The following is a 24,972-nucleotide window of genomic DNA, read 5'->3' as shown; positions in this document are numbered from 1 at the left end:
TAGTGGCTGGGACTGGAGGGGCTGGCGAGGGAAGGGACAGAATGGCTTAGAAGCCTCTGCCCACTGGACCGCACGCAGGGAGAGGCTCCCCGCAGAGTCCGAGGCTGCCGTGATGGCTGGGGCTGGAGTATCCCCTCCCGGGCCCTGAATGCTCCCGCACCGCCTCGGAGGGGCACCCCAGAAGTTAGCATCAGTGTGACGTGGAAGCTCCGATCTCAACAAGTAAGTTGTCTTCTTTCCTCCTCCGTTTCTCCCCGGCTCACCGGTTCTGGAAGGCAGGACGGGCACTCTCAGGGTGCCCACTGCCCGAGCAGCTGGCTTTTCCCCGGCACCTGCCAGTTTGGGAGCCCTGGGGACAGGGAAGGGCTTAGGATGGGTCCAAAGTTCAGCCAGGAAGTCTGAGCTCCCCGAAGACTGCGCGCTGCCCTGGGCTGCGAGCTTAGGCTTTAGAGGGCTGTGAATGTAGCTCTTCTGCTCTAGAGCTGGGATCCTGTGGCACCAAAACCCGCATCAGGGTGGGCGAGGCCGGGGCAGCGGGGAGGGGAATCCTTCCCCTGGGCAGCCACTCTGCCTTCAAGTGCGGGTGTGGAGAGCCGGGGAGGGCGACCAGCCCTTTTAGCCTTAAATCAATCCTCACCTTAGTCTTGCTTCCTTTTAAGTCTGGCCAAATTGGCAACATGGCCTTGCTGATTCTGCCCTCCTGCCGCGCCGTTCACCTCCTGCGTGCCTCCGTATCTCTTTGTAAACATCTTTCAAACTGTTCAGAAAGGGTGGGGGGGCAAAGCTCCAAGGACAGGCTTAGGGACTAGGGAATGGCACCATTATTCCCGTGCTCCCCAAACCCACATATCTCCCTGGAGAGCTGTGGTGCCTCCCCTCAACCAGGTCTCTCCTCCTCCCTGGACCACGGGGCAGCCTGTGTGCTGCCGGCTCCTTGGACCAGCTCTGGCCCCGAAGCTCCAGGGTTTGTGCCAAGCATCGGGTCAGACAAGGTCAGCTCAGCACCTGCTCTGAGAGTCCTTTCAAACACCAGCAGACCCCCCAGGCACATGAGTGGTTGTTTGGGGTCAAACCATGCCAAGCACTTTGCTCTCCTCTGAGGCTTTTAATGGAGCAGATATCGCCATCCTCGTTCTACAGGTGAGAAAGCACAGCTGAACGAGGCTACGTAACTTGCTGCAGGTCCACAGCTTTCAAGTGAGATTCTCACCTGGGCCTGACTCCCAACCGTACCTCTTTTTCATCACTAAGCCATGCATTGTAGCGCTTTCTGCTTCCCAAAGTACTTCTCCATGTGGGAGGGAGGCAGTGAAAAGAAGCTAATATTTATGAACCAAATACCGAGCTGGACACGCTCCTGTGCGGTAATCTGGACTCCAGTCCTGTGACACGGAGCTCATCCCACCCACGTTATAGATGAGGCTGAAGCTTGGAGAGCTCTGAGCGCTAGTAAGCAGCCATTAACTTCTAAACGCTTGTCCTCTGGCTTCAAATCCGGATTGTTTCCACTGTCAGACAGCAAGCCTGAAAGGTGTTCTGGCCTCCCGTATCTATACCTTTCCTTAAAACCCAGGTGTAAATCCCATCAGCTGGCTGACAGAGGCCCTCGGGCTTCCTAAAATCTGGTGGGAGGATCAAGCAGAGCCATTGGTATGGGCGTTAGAGAGAAGGGCCCTTGGCTGGGCTCCGACATGAGAAGCCTGGTCAGCCTGTGATTTTCAACTATTGATCCTGCCTGAGATGCCCTCACTCCAGGTAGAGGAAGGCATGGCCCTCAGAGGAAGTGCTGGGGTGCAGGGTAGGGGTGCTTCGGGGCACTGATATCAGGGAATCGTCACTTATGAACACTTCCTGTGGGACCTAAGGCATTTTATGTATGAGGAGGAGGTTCTGCTTTTCTTTTCCCATCCAGTGCTTTTCCTACTATTGCTCCCAGCCTCCCCTGACCTCACCTCCTCCAGCCCCCCTACACCATCCTATACCCACACAAGCTGAAACCAAGTGTCACAGAGTAGAGATTTGGAACCCAAGGCTAGAAAAAGGCAAGCATTCTTTTACCTTGGAAGGAATATTTTGGGGCATTTATCAAGTGTTTACTACTTCTCAGGCTCCGTTCATTCACCACAAGATTGATAATAAATTGTTACAACAGCATCAATTATTAGAACAGCACCAGGGCCATCGCTGAAAGAGGAAACAGCCCATAGAGAAAAGGTCTGTGCTTTCCACGAAAGCACGGGGCTCCCAGTTTCCCCAAACCACATTCTAGACTCCGTGTCTAGCTCTCCAACAGGAAGGATCACTCAGACACAGACTCTCCCGCAGCCTTCCTTATTTAAGTAGCCCGCCGACAGTAAGCAGAGATGGGTGAACTCCGTGCAGAGAGCAGCGCGGCAGGAGGCAGAGGCAAGGGTGAAAGGGGAGGGGAGAGAAGGGTCCGCGCTGCCCAGGGTCAGATCCCAGTGGAACTCCCCGACTTGGCTTCCCCGGAGTCTTTGGGCACATCCTGAGACAGGCAGAGCTCTTCCCTCTATCTGTGGGCCAGCAGAATCAGTGTGGCCCTGTCACCAGCATCCTTCCCACCCCACAGGCTGCGTAGCAAGATCCCCCTGGGGCTCTCTGCCGGCACCCTCCTGGGTGTCCCATCCAGGAGGCACTAGAGGTGCCCTAGTGGCCCGTGAGGATGCTGACGTCAGCGTGAGGTGACAGCAGGGGTGCCACCCTCCCTCCTGTTTGCTCCAAATACGGCCAAGCTCTCGTTGCGTCCTGTGGTCAAAGCCACCAGCAGTGTCCTGTGCATTCACGTACTTGAAAACCGCGTCTATGTCTGTTTTTTGTGTTTAAATCAATTCAGCAACCGTGGATTTGATCTCCTAGCATGCTCCAGGAATAATTAATTTTTGAAAACCTTGGAACGTGATCATTCGGACAGGGAGGGTTATGCTTTCCACTTAGGAGAACGTTAGCAGAAGTTTGCATTTTCTGAGCAATCCTGGTGGAGAGAAGGGTGTGGCCCGGGAATCCATTAGGTGGTTGGAAGGAGCCATTTTTAGATTAAATTTCCACTGTGTCTGAGCTACAGATGGGCCACTGGGAGCCGGGGCCCATCGTCAGTTGTCTGTAAGACTGTGGTCAGCCGTGGAGGAATTGCTCTGTTTTTCCTAAAGACAAGGTAAGAAGGATGGGAGAACCAACACAAAGGGCTGTAGGGAGACATTTGAAAAAAAAAAAAACAACAACACCTGAATGTATTTCTCTAAGAGACCTGTGGAGTGGCTTTCAATTATTTTAAACCAGAGGGGACAGCTTCCCCTTCCGGAGCCCTGGCTGCTGAGGGACCGAGTGGTGGCCTCTGCCAGTGCAGCCCCGCTTATCTAACGCCTCCTACCTTGACATTCTGATAAGTGAGCTATTCTAGTCCCCAGAGCCCAGGACGGCAGCTACACTGGCCAACGGCCCTGTTGAGCTAAATGTCAGAGCCAAACCTTTAACACATGACCCTGGAGATCCTGGCTTGTGCATCCATGTTAAGTTCCATCATCATTCCAGACCAGAGCAGGCTGAGGGGCAGAGGTCAGGGATACCTGACCAGTTTGACAGGTGGCAACGGCACTTCCGGGTCACCAAGGGTCAATCCATATGGTGGCCAGAGAAGCTGGTGGGGACACTGAAAAGGGAAGTGGACGGGGGGTGGTGGTCAGAGATCAATGGTGACAAGGACAAGCTTTTAGGTTCTCACTCTCATCTCCTGAGACTTGGTTGTTTGGGGCTGTGTGTGCCACCTGCCACTATGCCCTCTCTTACGTTTCAGGCTCCCAGCATTTAAAGTCAGGTAGACCCTAGTGCCATCATCCTGTATTATTTCTTGCTGCTCATAAAGGAAAAGAGGGGAAAAGGCAAGAGTGGAAGCGTGTCATCCAGAGCTGAACCTGTGCCCCACGTCTTGCACTTGGAGTCTGCTTCCCCCCTTCCCCAAGACTGGGCTGTTGAGAACTTGATCCCCAGAGCCTGGCTGGGGGATCACAAGAGCAGCAGGGACCCGGTGCCACCCCTGCCTCAGGAAGCTGCTGTCCAGCTGGGGTAACAGGTCCATGGGGGCCCAGGTCCAAGGCACCTCTCTAGCAAGGCTATGACAGCCAGCGCTCCTGGGCTATCGCAGACGACCCCACTGGACATTAGGGAACACAGTCCCGAGTCAGGTTGCCTCAGTCACTTTGGAAAGTGCCCTTTATTGGATGAACTTAAAAAGTCGCTCGCGTGTTCCTTCAAAAATGTGTATGGAGCTCCTACCACAGGCCAGACCTTGTGTAGGAACTTGTGATACAGGTTGGGTCATGTACACACCCTGTCTGTCCTGCCTGGAGCCTCTCCCAGGACTGACTGGGGGAAGCAGCCGTGCCACAGCATCGGGGGGCGGGGAGCATTGCCAGAGAGATGCAGGGGCCAAGGAGGTCCCACTGAACCACAGAAGGCTTTCCAAGGGGCTTGAAAAACCACATGGTCTTGATCACTGTGCCTGTATAGTAAGTTGTGAAACTGAGTAAACTGGCTTCTTCCATCTTATTCTTTTGCAAAATTGTTCTCCCTATTCTAGTTCCTTTGCCTTTCCATATAAACTTCAGAATAATCTTCTCTGTATCTACAAAAAAATCTTGTGGGAGGCTGATAAGAATGGCATTAAATCTATACATCAGCCTGGGGAGAGCCGGCATCTTTTCTGTGTTGAGCCTTCCCGTTCATGAACAGAGCATGTGTCTCCATTTTCTAGATGTTCCTTGGTTTCTTTCATTGTCATTTTGTACTTAACATGGTTCCTTTTGATCTGCCAGGAACTGTGTGACCTTGGGCGAATCCCTTAGTTCCTCAGACCTTCATTTTACTTTCTGTAAAATGGGTATAATGGCATTGCAAAGGGCAAGTAAGATAGGCTGATTTCCCCTTGACTGATTCTCTTCTCTGTTCTTTCTCCCAACTCACGTTCTGATGCCCTCACTCACTTCTCATCACTGTGTCGTTTCTTTTCATCCTGTGTTACCTTAAGCGTCTTTCATGCTCAGCCCTTTACTCAGTTCTCTTTGCTTCCTGTTTCTCTTATTCTCACTGCTTCTCCTGGTCACTCAGCATCCCGTGATGTTCGTCTTCTTCCTCTTTACTGCATCACGTGGAGGCTCCCTTTTCCTTCTTTTCCGTAGATGTAGTGTGTGACGCTAGTGCCGGTCAGCCTGCGTTCAAGTCCAGATCCACGACACTAGCTTTGGGGCAGTTTACTCACTCTCTTTCTTCATCTATAAACAGGGGAAACAGTACCTATGTCACATCTTTTCTGAAATGATTAAATGAGTCAAGACATATAAATCACTTAAAATACAATCTGGGATGATACTATTACTGTCGCGCCCTGAGTCTCTGGTCCTTTCCCACTGGTTCTCTTACCTTCTTGTCACCATACCATCTTTTCACTTGCATGTAAGTCTGTTTGTATTCACATTATCTTGCTTTCTTGCTACCGTCTCTCTGCGCTACTGTATCTCATAGTCTGATCGTCATTGATAAATCGGCACCAGCCCAGGAAATCTGTCCCTGGGGCTGTTGAGAGGAAACAAGTGGTTTTTCGTTTTGATTTAATTATTGATCTGCTTTATTCTTTAATGCAGGATACATACTCACAGTGCAGGGTTACAGTGAAGAGAATGTATTATAACGATTCTGCTCACTTTCAGAGAGCTGGCCGGCTTAAAAGGGAAAAGTACTGGATGGACAGACATGAATGTGGGGAAAATGTAAAATGAATTAATTTGATTTTCATGCCCTTTTATTCGTGATTTTTCATACTTCTCCTGCAGGGGGCTGGGAGGGTGAATCTGGATTGCGGCCAGTAAACCATGGCTGAATATTAAGACGAATAGATGTAAGGACCCATGAGGGCCTGCAGCAGTCTGCCAAGGAGGGCAACAAATGTTCCGTCTTAAGCAAATGGGAGCCAAACGAGTTGGGAGCTTCAGTCACAGCTGCAGTTCCATAGATGCATTGCCCAACAATTAGGTGCTTACAAAACGTCAAATTGCTTGACAGGTACATGTGATTAAGCCTTTCAAATCCATAGTCCATACCTCAAATTAAGCCTGATTTTCACCCTTTTAAAAAGTAGTGAATAGGGACTTCCCTGGTGGCGCAGTGGATAAGAATCTGCCTGCCCATGCAGGGGACACTGGTTCGAGCCCCGTTCCAGGAAGATCCCACATGCCGCGGAGCAACTAAGCCCGTGCGCCACAACTCCTGAGGCTGCGTGCCACAACTACTGAAGCCCGCACACCTAGAGCCCGTGCTCCACAACAAGAGAAGCCACCGCAACGAAGAATAGCGCCCGCTCACCTCAACTAGAAAAACCCTGCACGCCACAATGAAGACCTAAAGCAGTCAAAAATAAACAAATAAATTTATTTTTTAAAAAATTAGTGAATATATTTGGACTCACTCAGATATACTCAGCTAGATCTTTTAAATGCCGCCAAAATGATCTTTCTGTCTGTGTTTCCTCCAAAGAACTGAACTCCACAAGCAAATGACAGATCTGTCTGCTCTCATTTCAGACGAGAACTCTGTCTTCCTTTAAAAACCCTTCAGTGAAACACCATTTAATCCTCTCTTTTCTTTGTATGTGTATCGCAAACTCCCCGTGTTCTTGTGTCTTTAATGACAAAGTAAGCACAGGATTAGCCCACAGCACTTCAAATAAGGTTCACGTTCCTCTCCAGATACCAAAAACATAATGCAGAAGCTTTTATTCCTTCCTTGGAATGGTGGTGGAGACCCGTCCGAGGATGCAGTCTGAATGAGTGGCCTGGCCTGGGCTGCCCGAGGTCTGAGGGCTCAGGTTCACCCTTTTGGCACTGACCAGCCCCTTCTCTGTGCGGCCAGGGGTCAAGGCCACCTGCTAGACCTATTGTTAAATCTTTCTTTTTATTACCCAAAACCTCATAGTCTGTGTTTCCATGTCAAGTGTCATCGTCGTGGGAGCGATTTAACCAGCATGTGCGTGTCCTTGGACAACTAGCCAACTACAGAGTGGGACTAAAATCATAGGATTCTCATGAACCAGTCCAAGAGTTATGAATGGGCCCCACAGAGATAGCAATTACCATTATTATTCCATAATAATTCCATATAGTAATAACACTGCTATCATTTCATACCTTATACCTGCCCTTATCCAGTAACAATTCGGATTAGGGGGCCGAGTGCCTTGTACTGGTATCTGGTGGAGTAAAATTTTCCTGATAAAGTAGCAGGTATTTCACTGACACTACGATTCCTGTGGATATTTCCATTTCTCATACAGGAAAGAGACCCAGGGTAGGGATCTATGGAATGGTGTACGGTTCAGGGCAAGGTACGTGGTCAGGAGAGTTGGGATTATAATTCAGGATCAAGACTGCATTCTGTCTAGTGCTCCGGACTTGGATGGGCGTCGAGTGGCAGAGCAGGAGAGCGTGGACCCTGTGGTCAGCCCAGTGTCGGTTCAAGCGGGTCCTGCGGCTTCCCAGTCACGTGACCTTCCCTGAGTCTCAGTCTCCTTATCTGTATAATGGACGCATTGCGCTTTCTCCATAGTGTTGCGGAGAAGATTAGGTGAGTGGACACACATAAGGTTAATACACATCTGGTTCAGAGGAAAAACACCACACACACACACACACACACACACACACACATTGCACTTCTAGGGCTATTTAAATAAAATAAGTCAGCACAACCCACTGCAGGAAGTAAATTGAACACATATTTAAAACAAAAACAAAATGAGTGCAAAGGGCATGGGGGAAGCAGCACACGTGGGATAGATGCTCCCTAAAGAGCTGGCTCTGGTCGGGGCATGTCTGAGGCGAACCTAGGGACAGGTGACTCACCTAGGAGTGACCCGGCCCTGCAGCCACACCTCTACCTTGACTTTGCTTAACAATCCCACCCATGCTGAGGGACCAGATTCAAGGGCTCCCCTGGGAGGGACAGAGGCAGCCCCAGGAAGGAGACCCGGGAGGCCTCAGCAGGTGGGGCCGGGGAGTCTGTGGCAGCTCCCCAGGGAAGGTCATTCTGAGCAGTCGCAGGCAACACAGGACACTCATCCCCTGAACCCCCCCCACCTTACAGAGCGGCCCCGCTGCAGCAGCCTCTCAGCAGCTCAACAGTCAGGACGGTGACGCGCAGGGACACCGCGGTGACCAAGGGTCCCGCCCGGCGAGACCTGTTCCTCCATCCACGTGGTCCCGCCTCCACGTTCCGCTGAAAGCCCCCCACCCTTCTCCTGGTACATGCCCCCCTCATGCAGTCACGGGACTGTTTAATTTTTATTGGCGTATAATTGATTTACAATGTTGTTAGTTGCAGGTGTACAGCACAGTGATTCAGTTATACGTATACATATATCCACTCTTTTTCAGATTCTTTTCCCACACAGGTTATTACAGAGTATTGAGTAGAGTTCCCTGTGCTACTACAGTAGGTCCTTACTGGTTATCTATCTTATATATAGCAGTGTGTATATGTTAATCCTAATCTCCTAATTCATCTCTCCCCACCTTTCCCCTTTAGTAACCGTAAGTTTGTTTTCTACATCTGTGCCTCTATTTCTGTTTTGTAAATAAGTTCATTTGTACCGTTTTTTTAGATTCCACATATAAGCAATATCATATGATATCTGTTTTCCTTGTCACGGGACAGTTTTGCATCTCAGAGAGAGGGGTGCCGACGTTCAGAGTGCTGTAGCAGACCTCGGCAGAATCCTCTTTCTTGGGCATTGGTCCAGGAGCAGGGCTAAAAGGAGCACACGTGTCCTGAGCCCTTGTGAGCCTGCGACAGCAAGAAGCCTCCTGGGCACAAGCCAGCACCTGGGGGCCACCCCGCTCCTCCCGCTGAGTTCTACAGCCCTCCTGGCTCCGGATCCCCTAATGATGGATGACCAGACTCCATTACGTCCCAGCCAGGGACAACTCCTGACCTGATCCACCTCCTGGCCTCACAGCCCACCTCCCCACCCCGGAGGGGGCGCTCCCTCCACCTTCTCAAAGCAGTTATAGTCAGAATCTCTTCCCACTCGGAACCACTTCTGCCATCAGTGGAGAACGTAAGCCTTCCCGGAGACCCTGCTTCCTGCAGCATAATTGCAAGGGGTGTGATTGGGAGGGGAAGGCAGGTAGGCAGAGGATGCACGGTGAGAAGAGGGGGGCCACGGCAGCCCTCTGCACGATGGAGGGGTCTGGGGAGGGGGTACAAGGCTATGGGAGGGGGCACGGGGCTGGTTAGGACCACGGTGGGAACGAAGCAGCAGCCCATTCCCTGTCTCTTTGCTGTCGTGTGAGTCCTACATCGGCCTCCTGGCTTCCTCCGTACTGAGGACTGACAGGCTGTGTACATGGCAGACTCATTAGTGCAAACAGGAGGCCCTGAGGAGAATTTATTGGCATGACCACAACCCTTAACACCACGCTCAGCATAACTCAAAGTCCAAGCCAACATGTCCACGTGGGGAAGGAGCCTCTCTCTGCCTCGGGAGCTCAGGAGTATAAATTGGCAGTTGACAGACCGAATCTGACTCACAGACGGATTTTTTTTGGCTCGCTCGGTGTTTCAGAAATCGTTGAATTAGTTGTCAACATTGAAAAAAAGAAATTTCCTGTTGAAAAGTCTTCATTTCTAGCTTTTCTAGAAAAAGAAAGTGGAAGATGTTGCAGAACCAGCTCCGCATTCTTGCGTGACAGTAATTAGCTGGAGCTGAGTAACACTGCCCCCTGTAGCACCACAGGTGTACTTTGCTCACCTCAGTCCCCACCACTCCCTATAGTGTCCCCAAGACACAGAGCAAGTTTTTTTTTGTTTTGTTTTGTTTTGTTTTTTTGCGGTACACGGGCCTCTCACTGCCGTGGCCTCTCCCGTTGCGGAGCACAGGCTCCAGACGCGCAGGCTCAGCGGCCATGGCCCACAGGCCCAGCCACTCCGCAGCATGTGGGATCTTCCCGGACCGGGGCACGAACCTGTGGCCCTTGCATCGGCAGGCGGACTCTCAACCACTGCACCACCAGGGAAGCCTCCCCCAGAGCAAGTTTTGATTTACCATGGGTTTGTATAATTGCTTTTCCTAGAATAGGAATTATATCTTTTAAAATCTTTTTCTTTATCAAAAATGTGGAAAAGAAGGTCTGAGAAGTCTCACATTTGAATAAAAATAAGAGAAAGCACATTGTCTGGTCAGTACGCACATGAGGTGTGTCTGTGTTCAGAGAAGCAGCAGCTCTGTTCGCTGACCTCACTCATCTGCCTTTGGAGGCGGCAGAGTTGGGCACCAGCCTCCTGGGTTCTGGTCACTACAGCATGCACATCCCATTCAGGAGGGACAGGTATTGGATCCACTCCTGGCAGAGGCAGGCACACCTGACATGCAGGAAAGTCCAGCCAGAGTCATTCACAGCGAGATCAGTGGCCACCGGCTAGTGGTCTCTGCCCTCGGAGAGCCCAGAGCATCCACACAGAGATGCTTCTGGGAGTGAAAGGGGCGCTTGGTGATTTACACCAAGACACCCGGTGTTGGCTGGGATATGTGGACACCCTGTCTCCTTGGAGCAACTGGGGACCTGTGTGAGCAAATACTGCTGCGGTGAGAAAATGTCCAGGAGCAGATGTAAGCACGGGGAGCTTTCAGCTCAGGAGAAAAGCAGGAGGGTGGATGGAGGAGAGGGGGGCCCCAGCTCCACTCTGCAGCCCAGGCAGAACGGGTAGCACAGCAGTAAATCATGAATTGGTTTCCAAGCACGGATCGGAATGTGTCGTCAGCTGCCTCCTGGACCAGGTGTTTTAGAGCTGCATTTAGAGTCAAACATGTCTAGTCCTGCCTCTTAATAACTGAGTGGGCTTAAGCGAGTTACTAAATCACTCTGCTTTTGTGATCTGTAAATGAGGCTGCTGAGATATCTGAGCACTAAATGAGACAATGCACTAAAAGCACCCAGCACAGCGGTGGCATGTAGTGGGTGTTAAGTACATGAGCTTTTATGAGGGGCCCCTCCCGGGTCTCATGTCCAGAAGGCTCACCTCGAGGGGCTTCCCTGGTGGCGCGGTGGCTGAGAGTCCGCCTGCCGATGCAGGGGACACGGGTTCGTGCCCCGGTCCGGGAGCATCCCACATGCCGCGGAGCGGCTGGGCCCGTGAGCCATGGTCGCTGAGCCTGCGCGTCCGGAGCCTGTGCTCCGCAACGGGAGAGGCCGCAACAGTGAGAGGCCCGTGTACCGCAAAAAAAAAAAAAAAAAAGAAGGCTCACTTCACCCCACCCGCTGGTCATCCTCTTCAGCACATCTTTCCTTACTCTTCCTCGCCCACTCAGGCCAAGCTGAATCAAGAACTGTGCCGTGGTCCCTCTGTCACTCTCCATCGTACCGTCTGCCTGTGTGTCCCCACCATTCCGTGAGCTCCTTGAGGGCAGAAAATAGAGCAGGGGTCCTCAGTCTCCATGGCCATGAGAGTGGCCAGGCTCGGGCTTCTGGGCTGTGGGACCCGGGCCTCAGCATGGCGTCCAGCCCCCAGCTGACCGGAAGCATCAAGGTCACTGGGAGCTCCTTGAGAAAAGGCAGATTCTGGGAACCCCAGAGCTACTGCATCCGAATCTGCGTTTGAGCAAGAGCCCAAATGGAAAGCGCAGGAAAGAGGTGAACTGCCACTCCACCTCCTACAGCCCCAGGGCGATCATGCACGTTTGCAGGGGATGTTCGGTGAGGGTCACCGGCTCACTGACTGACTGACTGAATGAATGACTCTCGTGTGCCACGGTTTCCAGCGGGCTTTCACACGTGTGGTGCCACCCAGATACTTTTCGAGCTTGGGTTCAAGAAGTAAAACCACAAAACATCCAGGAAATAGAGAATAGACTCGCACCTAAGTTGATAGCTGCAAATAGCTGCAAAATGATGAGGTTTTTAAACAAAATATCCGCTGGGTTTTTCAAGATGTATTACTTCTGACTCTTGGCCATTAAACCTCAGAATGCACTACAAAGAGTTCTGTTTTCGTTTTCAAGGTTAGTAATCGTGAAAGCTGGGAAGCCAGGGCTGGGAGGAGCCAGCCCATCGTGCGGTTTGCGCCCAGGCTCTAGGGGCTGGAGCTGCTGGCCGATTTCTCCCGGTTGAAGAGGGATTTGCTCCGCCATCAGTTTCCGGGCCAGTCCCACCCATGCTGGGCCAGCCCCTGGGTCTCCCGTGTCCATGGGCCCTGGCCTCTCTCTCTGCTGTTTCTACACCAGGCTCCAGGTGAGCGGCCCGTGGGCTGAGGCCAGGCGCCTGCAGCTTCTTCCCGGGCCTCTGAACTGTCCGGGGACCACAAGGCAGGAAGGAGGCCGGAGCTGCCCTTTCCAAGCCCAGTGGGGGTATTTGGCCCGAGACAGGTGGCTGGGAGAAGAGGGGTCCTGGTCACGGAAAGCCAGGCTGGTGACCCAGATTCCATGCTCAGGCCACTGCGCTCAGGGGTCCCCTGTCCCCCAAACCCCGGTGCCTCCCCTCCGCCTCTTCCCACGCTCCTGTGTGGAGAAGGCAGGTCCCAAGCAAGAGAAACGCCCTGATCTGAGCACCGGAACCGTCTCTGCCTCGGTGTGAAAAGAACCTAAAGTGAAGGTTCTTAAAAAGTTCTTCAGGCACGGCTTCTGGGGAAAGAGAGTGAGGGGTTCCCCACCAGGACCCCACAGAGACCAGAGCCATCTAAGACCTCTGCACCAATCTGGTGCAGCCGCTGTGGAATCTAGACACTGCGTTGGGTCTTAGCTCCCAGCAGACGCTGTGTGACTCTGGGCGTGTTATTTAAGCTTTCTCCTAGCTCCTGCCTTCGTAAAATGAAGACGATGCCCTCCTCGCAGGAGTGAATGAAATGAAGCCACACGGCGGCACGATGCTGGTGCGGCAGGCACAGGGCCCTGGTGGTCCTCCTTCCTCATCCTTAATGCTTGAAGCTCTCCTGCCCCCCACAACTCCCACCCCCATCCCCAGACAGAGGATAACAGAGCTACCACTTCGAAGAGCTCGCATCAGCCATGCACTGTGCACACACCTTTCATTTCATCATCGCAGCAACCCTCTTTGCGGCCCTATTATTGTCCCCATTTTACAGATTAAGTAACTGAGGCTTACAGAGAAGTCACTTCCCTGGAAGTCCCTCAGCTCAAGGTAAAGTAGGAAGCTGGGCAATCCGGTGCCTAACTTGTCATTACCTGGTTTCCTCTTCTGTCGTGTTTTAGTTGCTTATTTCTGCCGTCACATCTGACCACAGACATACTGGTTTAAAACGCCATTGGTCGGCTCACGGTTCTGAAGGTCAGAAGTCCAGACACCACGTGATCACGTTCTCCACTCAGAGTCTCACAAGGCCAAAACCCAGGTGTCAGCGGCTGCACGGCATCTGGTGCTCAGGCCCTCCTCCGGCTCCTGTGCTAGTGGCAGAATCTCGTTCTTTGAGGCTGTAGGACTGAGGTCCTCGTTCCCCTGCTGGCTGTCAATGAGGGGCTGCTCTTGGCTCCTGAGGGCCACCCACATTCCTCGCCACAATGCTCCTCTGTCTTGAAAGCCATTAAAGGAAACACCTGTCTCGTCAAATTCCTCTCATGCCTCCAGTGTCCTGCTTCAGGAAAAGCCCAGTCTTTTTAAGGGCTTCTCTGACTAGGTCTGGCTCACCCCCAAACAATCTGCCTTGCTTAGAGTCAACTGGGCTAGCACAAAACCCAGTCACGAGAGTGAGAACCCCATCCCCACGTCCGGGGATGTACAGGGAGTGTATGGGGGAAGGAGTCATGGGGGCCTCTCAGAATTCTTCCTATTCTCGGGACTTCCCTGGTGGTCCAGTGGTTAAGAATTCGCCCTCCAATGCAGGGGACACAGGTTCGATCCCTGGTCGGGGAACTAAGATCCCACCTGCCACTGGGCAACTAAGTCCACGCACTCTAGAGCCCACACACGGCAACTAGAGAGAAGCCCGAGCGCCACAACGAAGAGCATGAGTGCTGTAACAAAAAGCGTGCGTGCCGTAACTAAGACCCAATGCAGCCAAATAAATAAATAATTTTTTAAAAAAAAAGATGTAGGTAAGATTTAAAGAATTCTTCCTACTCTCATGTGCTCTCTCTGTTCCAAGTACATACTCTACTGGTAAGACCTTTTATACTTCCTGCTCACCCTGAGGGTCTTTGAGGGCACTGGAGCAACTTATTCATCAACGAGGTTGGAGTCTTTTCATATGTAACAAGCAGTACAGCCGTATAGACTCATATAGAACAGTAGACAAGTATCTCAGTCTGAGAACTGGGTATATTCCCTCCATAACTCTTCCTCCAATCTCACACCGAATCCCAAATCTCAGGGAACTCAGACTTTGATCCAGTGTATCTAAGAGAGAAAGGAGGAAATTGCTAAGAGCGCCTGCTATGCCCATTTCACAGTAGGGAAACTGAGTCTGAGACAAGATTCCCAGGCCAGTGCTGTCTTCAGGAAGCCCTGCTGGCCCCCAAGTTCAGTTTCTATCAAACTTCTGCGTCCATGACTTTCTAAAATACCCCCATGACACAGAGTTTTCTTCACTGGGGCGTGAGAGGAGTTTTGGGAATTCTTAATGCAGAGGTGCATTTAAATGGGTGTCAGATTCACTCATGCATTATCTAAAATACAACTGCCTCTGACTGTGCCTCTTTTGATTCTTTCTCCACTTGTGTTTTTATATCAAAGAGATTCAAGCACTTTGCTGGACTTGAAGCTCTGTCTTTCCCAAGACCTTTCATCGTGTCTCGGCACAGCTTTCCATTCAGGGACGCGGGAGGGAATGAAAGATGAAGATGAAGAGGTGGGCTTGCTGAGACTGAATGGGATTTGCTCAAGTCAGGCCCTCTTCCTGGCTCTGCAGACAGCGGTGCCCACACGCAGCTGGCCACGGCCAGGCCAACACTTTCTCCCTGCCTCTGTCTCCACAGACCCCTGGGTTCAAAGAGGCAATGCTAGAATACAAACTATACAAGGCCTGGGTCTGCATTCATCTTACTGCTTTGTCACAAGCTCTTAGCATGCAAGTTGAACTATTAATAGCTCTTCAATTAGTGTTTGCTCGATGGATGCATAAATTAATAGAATGGATCTTGGAAACCCGATTAAAGAATCTTCATTGTCTGAGAAAACCCTTTGACTTGTTGGGCCACAGCGCTGGAAACCAAGATTTCTAGGGTGGGCAATTTGCTTACCCTTAGAAGGAATCCAGGTAGTCAAGGGACCCTGCCTGATACCTGCCCTGCAGGTTGCACACTGGAGCTTTAAATACTTGACTTAGATGCTCCCGGACTCTGTCTTCTTTAAAATGGTGTTATTGGGAAATTGCATTAAATTTCAGTTCAAGGAGAGTTTGTAACTCTTCACATTTATACTTATACTTACGTTTATTTTCGTATATTCTTTCCCTGGGTCCCCGTAATGGCCTCCAGGACTGGAGGGGTGGAGAATGTTATCCGAGGTTTATAGCAGATTCGACTGAAGCAAAGAAAGTTAAGACTTTTACTTTGGATCACAGAGCAGGTGTGCTGGAAGCTGAGCTAGAATCCAGATCTCACCCTGGGTGGAATGAGCAATAACTCCCGCAGAGCGTTCGAGCTCGCGTGGAGAACGGGTGCCAATATCAAATCAGAAGCCAACCTCTTTTCCTGTCTGCTGGACACAAAACGTTTTCAGATCCGGGCTGAGGTGTCCCGGAAAGCCTTTTTCTGTTTCCATCACAGAACAAGGCCTTCTCCTGCAAGAACGTATGCTGAAAAGTAAAGAAGGAAGCAGAGCAGAAAATCAGAAAGCTCCTTTCCTGAAAGAGCTGAGGGCAGCTAATGTGTTTTCCAGGCGCCCTAGCCGGTGACTCATTCTTGCCGGTGCTGACCCTGCCCTGCCCAGTCACGGGCAGCGCTCCTCACGGACCCCCACCTGCGTTCCGGCAGCTGGGGTCCCCAGGAGCACCCAGAGCCTCAGGATCGGCAGCCTTTCTCCCCATTTCTGGGCACTCTCTGGTCGAGTGTTCAGTACACGGTCTCCTGGCTAAGGGGCAGAGCAAAATCGTGCTTGGGATTCTGCAAGGCAGCAGCAAGCATGCCCTCCTAGCTCCAGTTATCTTTGCAACTACCACGCGAGGCAGACGAGGAGCAGGTGGCCTCTGCAGAACGGGAAATGGCCGGTGGACGTCTGAGACGCACAGCACTTCCTACGACCCTTCCATATGATGTTTTAAAGGTTACCCTGGAATTGCTGCAGCCACTCAGGCAGCAGAGGAAAGGTCTGCCTCTCTGTGATGGGTGAGCTCTCCCTCACACAATCAGGCAGTTGGCTCGTGGTTTATAGAACATTCCTGTAGGTTGTGCTATCAGGGACACAGTTTCCTGGGCAGGGACGTAACTGTGAAGTCAAGAACTTGCTTGTAAAGATGAAGAAGGGCTGAATGATAGGATCCCCAGGATCAGAAGCTCCTAGAACCTTCTGGAAGGAGCAGCTCATCAGTCTCAGTCTGCTCCTTGGAACCTCAAGGTCTGCAGGCCACTGGGTGTTGGGGGCTGTGAACCCCCTGGGCTGGAGCCAGACAGACCTAGATCCCAAACCTAAGTCAGCCACTCACCACCCGAGCTTCATTTTCCTCGTCTGAAAATGGAGTGATGATAACAGTACTGGAGTAAGAGCTCTGTTGTGAGGAGTAAATGAGCCCATATGATATTAGTATCTTAGCGAGGTGCCTGGGCAGACACTGAAGCTAGTGCTGTTGCGATCTCACGGTCCTGCCCAGCTTCATCAGGGTCTTGGGAGCATTTTAAATGACTGTGGGCACAATATCAGAAACACGGTAGACTGAATACTACAGGATTCTGGGTGTTTAAAGGGCAGCATATACTCCAAAAATATCTTCTAGCCCTTTTGAAAACCTTGGGGCATTAACATCCCGCCCATCTCAATTTCTTAGAGGGCAGGGAATTACTGTATCCGAATTTTTAATGGTGGGTCTACACAGCAATTTTTCATATTCGTAAAGGTTCAAACGGCCACAGACCTTCGGCTCAGACGGTAGGAGTGAGCGCAAGGTGAATCAGACACGTGTTGCCTTTTCCTTTCTGTCTGCTGCTAAGATCTCAGGTGAAAAGACGGAAGACAGGGAGGGATAAAGGAAACAGCATAGACTTTGGGCCTGACCAGCCAGAACCCAGATATCAGCTCTTCCACCTGGATGTCACTTATCCTCTTTGGGACTCATTTCTTATTAATTCATCCATTTATTCAAGAGTAATTTTTGAGTACAAAGTATGTGCGAGGCTCTGCTGTGGGTACTTGGGGTGTATCAGGGAACAAAACAGACCCCAAATTGAGCCGGGGGGTGGGGGCTTACATTCTATAGGAGGGAGAGAGACTGTTGGAAATAAGCCTGATGCCTGAGCAAATAGTGCAGTCTTTCTATAACGGAGATCTCAAGCTCTCCCTCCCACCGGTTGTTGTGGCGATGACAAGTGACTGTCCACGTATCAGGCATGGAATACGGTAGCCGTTTAATAAAGTGTTGCAATTACTAGTTTTTAAATTGCTCCCAGATTTCTTTAAACCCTTTAGACACTAAATGTGGAGTTTGCACCTGGAATGTGTTCATTTATTCATTCAACAAACAACTATTGAGCTTCCATTATATGCTAGAACCTGTACTAGGCACCAGGGATATAAGTGAATAATATAAGAGAACATGGTCCCCGCCCTGAGCATCTCCCAGGCTGCTGCTGGTCCACATCTATTGGTCCATTGTACACTAGAGGAGAGGCCTTTGAGGGCACAAAGGCAGAGTGAACTTGAAGTTCAGGGTCTCTGAATCAGAATGGTCCACCTCACTGATGATGTTTTTTTTTTTTTTTTTATTGACATATAGTTGATTTACAATGTTGTGTTAATTTCTTCTGTACATCAAAGTAACTCAGTTATACATATATCTATTCTTTTTCATACTCTTTTCCATTATGGTTTATCACAGGATATTGAAGATAGCTCCCTGTGCTATACAGTAGCACCTTGTTCTTTATCCATTCTGTATATGATAGTTTGCATCTATTAACCCCAAATTCCCATTCCTTCCCTCCCCCCAGCCCCTGCTCCCCGTTGGCAACCACAAATCTGTTCTCTATATTTTGAGTCTGTTTTTGTTTGGCAGATATGTTCATTTGTATCGTATTTTAGATTCCACATACAAGTGATACCATATGGTATTTGTCTTTCTCTTTCTGACTTACTCCCCTTAGTAAGTTAATCTCTAGGTCTAACAATGTTGCTGCAAATGACATTATTTCGTTCTTTTTGATGGCTGAGTAATATTCCATTGTATATATATACCACATCTTCTTTATCCATTCATCTGTTGACGGACATTTAGGTTGCTTCCATGTCCTGGCTATTGTAAATAGTGCTGCTATGAACATTGGGGGTGCACGTATCTTTTCGAATTAGAGTTTTCTGCAGATATATGCCCAGGAATGGGATTGCTGGATCATATGGTAGCTCTATTTTTAGTTTTCTGAGGAACCTCCACACTGTTCTCCACAGTGGCTGCACCAACTTACATTCCCACCAACAGTGTAGGAGGGTTCCCTTTCCTCCACACCCTCTCCAGCATTTGTTATTTGTAGACTTTTTAATGATGGCCATTCTGACTGCTGTGAGGTGGTACCTCATAGTTTGATTTGCATTTCTCTAATAATTAACTGATGTCGAGCATCTTTTCTTGTGCCTATTGGCCTTCTGATGATGTCTTCTTTAATTCAGCATACCCCAGCTATGGCTGGCGATTCTAGGAATGCCATGAACCAGGATATGGAGATTGGGGTCACTCCCAGGGACCCTAAGAAGGTTCCCAAGCAGGCCCGCGATTATATCCCCATTGCCACCGACCGCACGCGCCTGCTGGCGGAGGGCAAGAAGCCCCGGCAGCGCTACATGGAGAAGAGTGGCAAGTGCAACGTCCACCACGGCAACGTCCAGGAGACCTACCGCTACCTGAGCGACCTCTTCACCACCCTGGTGGACCTCAAGTGGCGCTTCAACCTGCTCGTCTTCACCATGGTCTACACCGTCACCTGGCTGTTCTTCGGGTTCATCTGGTGGCTCATTGCTTACATCCGGGGTGACCTGGACCACATCGGGGACCGGGAGTGGATCCCCTGTGTCGAAAACCTCAGTGGCTTCGTGTCTGCCTTCCTGTTCTCCATCGAGACCGAGACCACCATCGGGTACGGCTTCCGGGTGATCACGGAGAAGTGTCCGGAGGGCATCATCCTCCTTCTGGTCCAGGCCATCCTCGGCTCCATCGTCAACGCCTTCATGGTGGGGTGCATGTTCGTCAAGATCAGCCAGCCCAAGAAGAGAGCCGAGACCCTCATGTTCTCCAGCAACGCCGTCATCTCCCTGCGGGACGAGAAGCTCTGCCTCATGTTCAGGGTGGGCGACCTTCGCAACTCGCACATCGTGGAGGCCTCCATCCGCGCCAAGCTCATCAAGTCCCGGCAGACCAAGGAGGGGGAGTTCATCCCGCTGAACCAGACCGACATCAACGTGGGCTTCGACACGGGGGACGACCGCCTCTTCCTGGTGTCCCCGCTCATCATCTCTCACGAGATCAACGAGAAGAGCCCTTTCTGGGAGATGTCGCGGGCCCAGCTGAATCAGGAGGAGTTTGAAATCGTGGTCATCCTGGAAGGGATGGTGGAGGCAACAGGTGAGCTGCTTTCTCCTCCTCGGCCCCTCCCCTCGGGCCACTGCCAGGACTCCAGAAGGTGGAGTCTCCAGACGGCAGCTGAACTGCCCGACCCCTGCATGGTGATCTGGGGGGTACCGTTCCTCAAGATGGAGGGATGAGAGCAGCTAAGGTGTACAGAACCCGCCCAATGTCTGGGCCCGTTCTAGACTCTAAACTCGCAGTAGCTCAGCGAGTGAGATAGTTTTCCTTCAGTTGTAGATATGGAAACAGAGACACAGGCAAATTATTTGCCCAGGAGCAAGGGCTCCTAAGTCATGGAGCCAGGATGCAGGTCAAAGCCAGGTGACCCAAAGCCAGCATTGGTTTCCAACAGGCTACACCTAACTGCTATCGTGGAGGTGGTGTCACCCAAAGAGACTTCTGTGAGCAAATAACTTTGGGAAACTCCCAGTTAAACAAAGGTGAACCGGCTTCTTACTGTAGGACTTGGCATTGTCTTTTTACGTGTGAATTACCTCCAGAGGAGAGGACAGGGTACGGCATTTCCCAAACCCAAGGTTCCCAAAGTCACAGAATCCTCTTTTGGGAGAGACACCTATGGGCCCCTGTGGGCACCTGTGGAGCAGGCTGCCCCTCATCTTCCCTGTGGAAAGGGCTCCATGAACACGAGGTGTGCAGAAAACAATGCATCGCACCCACACATGTCCGGCCAGCCCCTCCCTGCCCAGCAACTGACTCACGGGCAGCCGAGCGCTTCCCAAGGCCAAGCTCCGTGCGGGGCTCGGGGAGCCCAAGGCCTGGGGGACCCCGTGTCCCCGCTGTATTCCCTGGGCTGAGGAGCCCCCGTTAACCTTGCACCCACCTCTGCTTCCTCCCCCTCTCCTGCCCCCCTTCTCTTCACTCACGAAGGAGTCTGAGCCACAGGTCTGACCCTAAGGATGGCTTGCAGAAATCTCACCCGAGCTCGGAATATACATATTTTTCTAATCTGAAAACAACACTGGAGGGCTGGCTTTAAGCTCCTGTTAAAGATGTGGTAGCAGCTTTCTGCAGACAGGAAGGGTTCATGCTCAGGTCTGTGACTACAGCTTGTCTGCCACACCACACTCTCCCCCAAAACGTTGGGGGTCCGGCACAAAGGTGGCCAAACAAGGCTTCCTGGCCTCCTGAGAAGCTGGGTGGGAGACTCGGACCGGGCAGCCACAAACCCTCCCGATCGGAGCCAGTGGAACCGGCTGGGGTGCGAACAGGCTCCAGAGGCCTGGACGGAGGGGGCTGCTTGGCCATCTGCCGGGGGGCCGAGGCTAGCCACGCGGCATATGGTGGCAGCCGAGGGAGCCCTAGGGGCCAGGACAGCTGGCATGCAGGGAGCCTCCTCCCACAGGGCCAGGGGCTTGCGGGTCACCCTGACCTTGGTGCCGGGCTCGGATCAGAACGTGGGCTGAGATTCTGGGAAAAGAGCTCCACTTGGAGGCCACAAAGGAGGGGTCAGGTCAGAGACGCAGGGACAAACAGGAAAGCAGTGCCTAAGCACGGCCCCTCATGCCCCAGCCCCGCCCTCACTGCCACCTGCTGGCCTCTCCCTCACGATGCCTCAAAGTCAGGCCTGCCCCATCTGGCTGACCTCCTCTGCCCGCATGACCTGGGTAATCCTGGGTCTGCAGGGAGACAAGAGAAGGAGACCACCCACCCACACTGGCTCTGATCTCAGCATCTCTAAGAGCTTGGTTGCCACGCCTATGGAGCCAGGGGCGGGCTGTGATTCAGGCCGAGGTTTGACCAGCGCGGCTCTGTGTAGCCTGCCTGTGAGTCTGGGCAGATCGCTCAACCCGTTAGCAAGATGAGGCTGATAAACTTCACAGGCTCACTGGGGTTAAGTGATGAAATGGAGTAGCATGTGGGAAGCACAGTGCCTGCCACCCAGAGCGGTTTCTGTCCTTTCCAAGTGCATTGGAACATGGATGCCAGATACACAAGTAGGTTTCCAGCCATGGGGCAACCCCCTCCCAAGCGATGGGACAGAAGGGTAGGAAGACCCCAAGAGGGTTGGCCCAAAGCTTCCGTGGAGGTCCTGTCCTGCTGTTTTCCCTGAGGCCCCAGAGACACCTGGCCCGTGTCTAGGCTGGTCAGTGCCCAGCTTGGGTCTGTGCACCTCTGCTGAGCTGGGGGGCTTGTCCAAGGACCGAGGGGAGAGGCCTGGTGCAGGCAGCACCCTGAGAGCAGAGAACAGGCTGCGAGCCGCAGCATGTGGGGCACTGGAGTTGCCCAGCACCGGAGCGCCGAGTGGGAGTAGCCTCTGCCCTGGGTCTGGTGTGTATGAGACTCCCGCCAGAGAACGTCCAAACTGGGGGGCTGGAACTGGTGTCTCCTTCAGTCCCTGAAGAGCACAAGCTAGGACCTTCCTTGGCCGAAAGATTAAATATCAGAGAGCTGCTTCCCCATGACCCTGAGCTCAAAGGCGTCCTCATCCATAAACAAAGCTGCCCTCTCTGGAGAGAAAGCAGCACCTAAAAATAACACAGGCATGCCGGGGCTGAGCGGACAGGGAATAGAGACATTGGAGCATGATCCAATCAAGGAGCCATGCTGTGAGTTTGTGTGTGTGTGTGTGTGTGTGTGTGTGTGTGTGTGTGTATGTGTGTGTATTTGTATGCACATGTAGGCCCATGTGTATCCACCCAAAACAACCCCTGGGTGTTCTAATTGCCTGTCAGTTTCTCTGGGTTCAGCCATGCTGAATTTATCTTTGTTCAAACCCTTTTCCTGTCTCTTTTCTTGTCTCACTCTTCTAGAACTTAACTCATTTTCAGGAACGACGTCCATTTCTGAATTATCCACTCCAATCTCTAGGAACCAACTCCAAAATCTTGCATTGTTAATTTCTAATTTTCTGCCTCCATCACCCCTCGAGCTCCTTCGGGGCAAGGACCGTGTCTTATTCAGCGTTCTATCTGCACCATGCTTAGCACAAAGCAGATGTTCAACAAGTGCCTGATGAATGATTGGATGGATGGAGGGATGGATAACAGGGTGGATGGATGGATGGATGGATGATGGGGTGGATGGATGGATGGATGGATGATAGGGTGGTTGGATGGATGGATGACTGATTGGTGGGTGATTGGATGGATAGGTGAATAGATGGATGGATGGATGGATGGATGGATGGATGGAGGGATGGATGGATGATAGGGTGGATGGATGATGGATGGATGGATGGATGGATGACTGATTGGTGGGTGATTGGATGGATAGGTGAATAGATGGATGGATGGAGGGATGGATGGAGGGTTGGAGAGATGGATGGATGGATGGATGATGGATGGATGGATGACTGATTGGTGGGTGATTGGATGGATAGGTGAATAGATGGATGGATGGAGGGATGGATGGATGATAGGGTGGTTGGATGATGGATGGATGGATGACTGATTGGTGGGTGATTGGATGGATAGGTGAATAGATGGATGGATAGATGGGTGGATGATGGATGGATAGCTGTGGCCACTCCTAACACACGTGCCTTCTGTTCACCCAGGCATGACTTGCCAAGCACGGAGCTCCTACATGGATACGGAGGTGCTCTGGGGCCACCGATTCACTCCAGTCCTCACCCTGGAAAAGGGCTTCTATGAGGTGGACTACAACACCTTCCACGACACCTATGAAACAAACACGCCCAGCTGCTGTGCCAAGGAGCTGGCAGAAATGAAGCGGGAAGGCCGGCTCCTGCAGTTCCTCCCCAGTCCCCCACTGCCAGCAGGCTGTGCTGGAGCAGAGCTGGATGCAGAGGCTGAGCAGGATGGAGAGGAAGAGCCTGAGGGTCCGAGTGGGTCCCGGGAGACCAGGGGCTTGGTGTGAGGACGGTACTCTCCCCGCGACCTCCCCTCACGGGCTCGTGAGCACAGATGCTGCAAGGCTGGGGGTGGAGGGTGAACCAGCCGAGTGTGCTGGGGGTCAGCCAGGAGCCGTTAGGCTCTGTGGGGAGGAGCAGTAACCCAGTCCTGGCACCTCCCAGCTCTTGCCTGGGTCCCCGTGGCAGTGCTGCTTCTTCTCCCCTGGCCTCTGTCACACTGGCTAAGGGCCAGGCCAGGAGGGGTTGCCCCACAGTGAAACACACAGGTGGCCTCTGTCCTCACACCCCTCTCTCTGCCAACTGGCCCGGATCACCTTTCTCTTTGGGTTTCACACACCCACTGGCAGAACCCCTCCTGGGATGACACCTAGAGAGGGCTGTCACCCCCTTCCCCTCATTCTGATCACCCTGGGGCTTGTGGATTCAGGGCGGGGAGATTCTGCCTGCCCGGAAGCTCAAACCCCCGGCCCTCGGGGGAGCTCACAGACTTCGGGGTTAAGGTTGATCCACGTCTTGCAGCAGTTCCTTGCAAATCTGTGACCAGTGACCACTTAGTGCGCTACAGAGTGCAAGGCCCTTGCTGGACGATCCCTGCATTACCTGTGAAGTGTGTGTTTTCCCCTGCTGTGTTCTGCGTGTCTAACGTAGCCTACAGATCACTGCTTTCCTTTGGGTAACATTTAGTCGGGGCCCTGGGCTGCAGAGCACCTTGGACACATGCAGCCTCACCGTCGGTCACTCCCTGGCCTTCCCAGCCACACCGTGCCTGCACCTCCCACCAAAGAGAGGACCCCAGCAGCTGGATCTTTGCTGGGACTGTCGGCCCAAGAATCTCAAAGTACTTCTGAGCTTCACTGTGGTTTAACTCACAATCTCAGAAATCCCACGGTGCGATCCAGGGAGAATGCTGAGGTCAGAGGACAGGATGAGCCAGTCGGTGTGAAACAGGGAGGGGGAGGGAAGAAACACAGAGAAAGGCGGGCAACTCGAATTTTAAAAGCAGCAGCAGCAGCAATTTTCGCTGAGATCGCTGACTTCAGTCTCTGTTACCAGGCGATGTATGGACGTGAAGCAACGGGAGAGGTGCCCGCAGAGGCGGCGTCACCTTTGAACCCAGGCTGGCCACCCTCAGCTGGCGCCTAGGCCTGGGCCCTGGGCCTCCCTCCCTCCGGCAGGCGGGAGTCTAACACGGCGGCTGGGCCTGGAGAGCAGAGATGATGGCCAGGGGAGGGGGGTGGCGTCACCCTCACCTTGCAGACACGGAGAATCAGGGAGGGGGTGAACGTTAAGAGAGAGTTGAGTGGACAGTGGCATGGGACTTCCCTGGCAGTCCATTGGTTAGGACTTGACACTTTCGCTGC

At 52.2% G+C, this 24,972-nt stretch overlaps 1 protein-coding gene across 1 annotated transcript; it reads left to right on the top strand.

Annotated features, from left to right (window-relative positions):
- On the top strand, positions 1–24,099 carry KCNJ5 (potassium inwardly rectifying channel subfamily J member 5). The gene is made up of 3 exons (XM_065882016.1): positions 1–222; positions 18,835–19,773; positions 23,294–24,099. Exons 2-3 carry the CDS (start codon positions 18,837–18,839, stop codon positions 23,614–23,616), a joined length of 1,260 nt encoding a protein of 419 aa, XP_065738088.1. The 5' UTR covers positions 1–222; positions 18,835–18,836; the 3' UTR covers positions 23,617–24,099.
- The last annotated feature ends 873 nt before the right edge of the window (positions 24,100–24,972 follow it).

This window comes from Phocoena phocoena, chromosome 8 (genome assembly GCF_963924675.1).
Source record: "Phocoena phocoena chromosome 8, mPhoPho1.1, whole genome shotgun sequence".
Taxonomy (NCBI): Eukaryota; Metazoa; Chordata; class Mammalia; order Artiodactyla; family Phocoenidae; genus Phocoena; species Phocoena phocoena.
The sequence above is the reverse complement of the archived record's forward strand: the minus strand, read 5'-3'. Positions and strand labels throughout refer to the sequence as shown.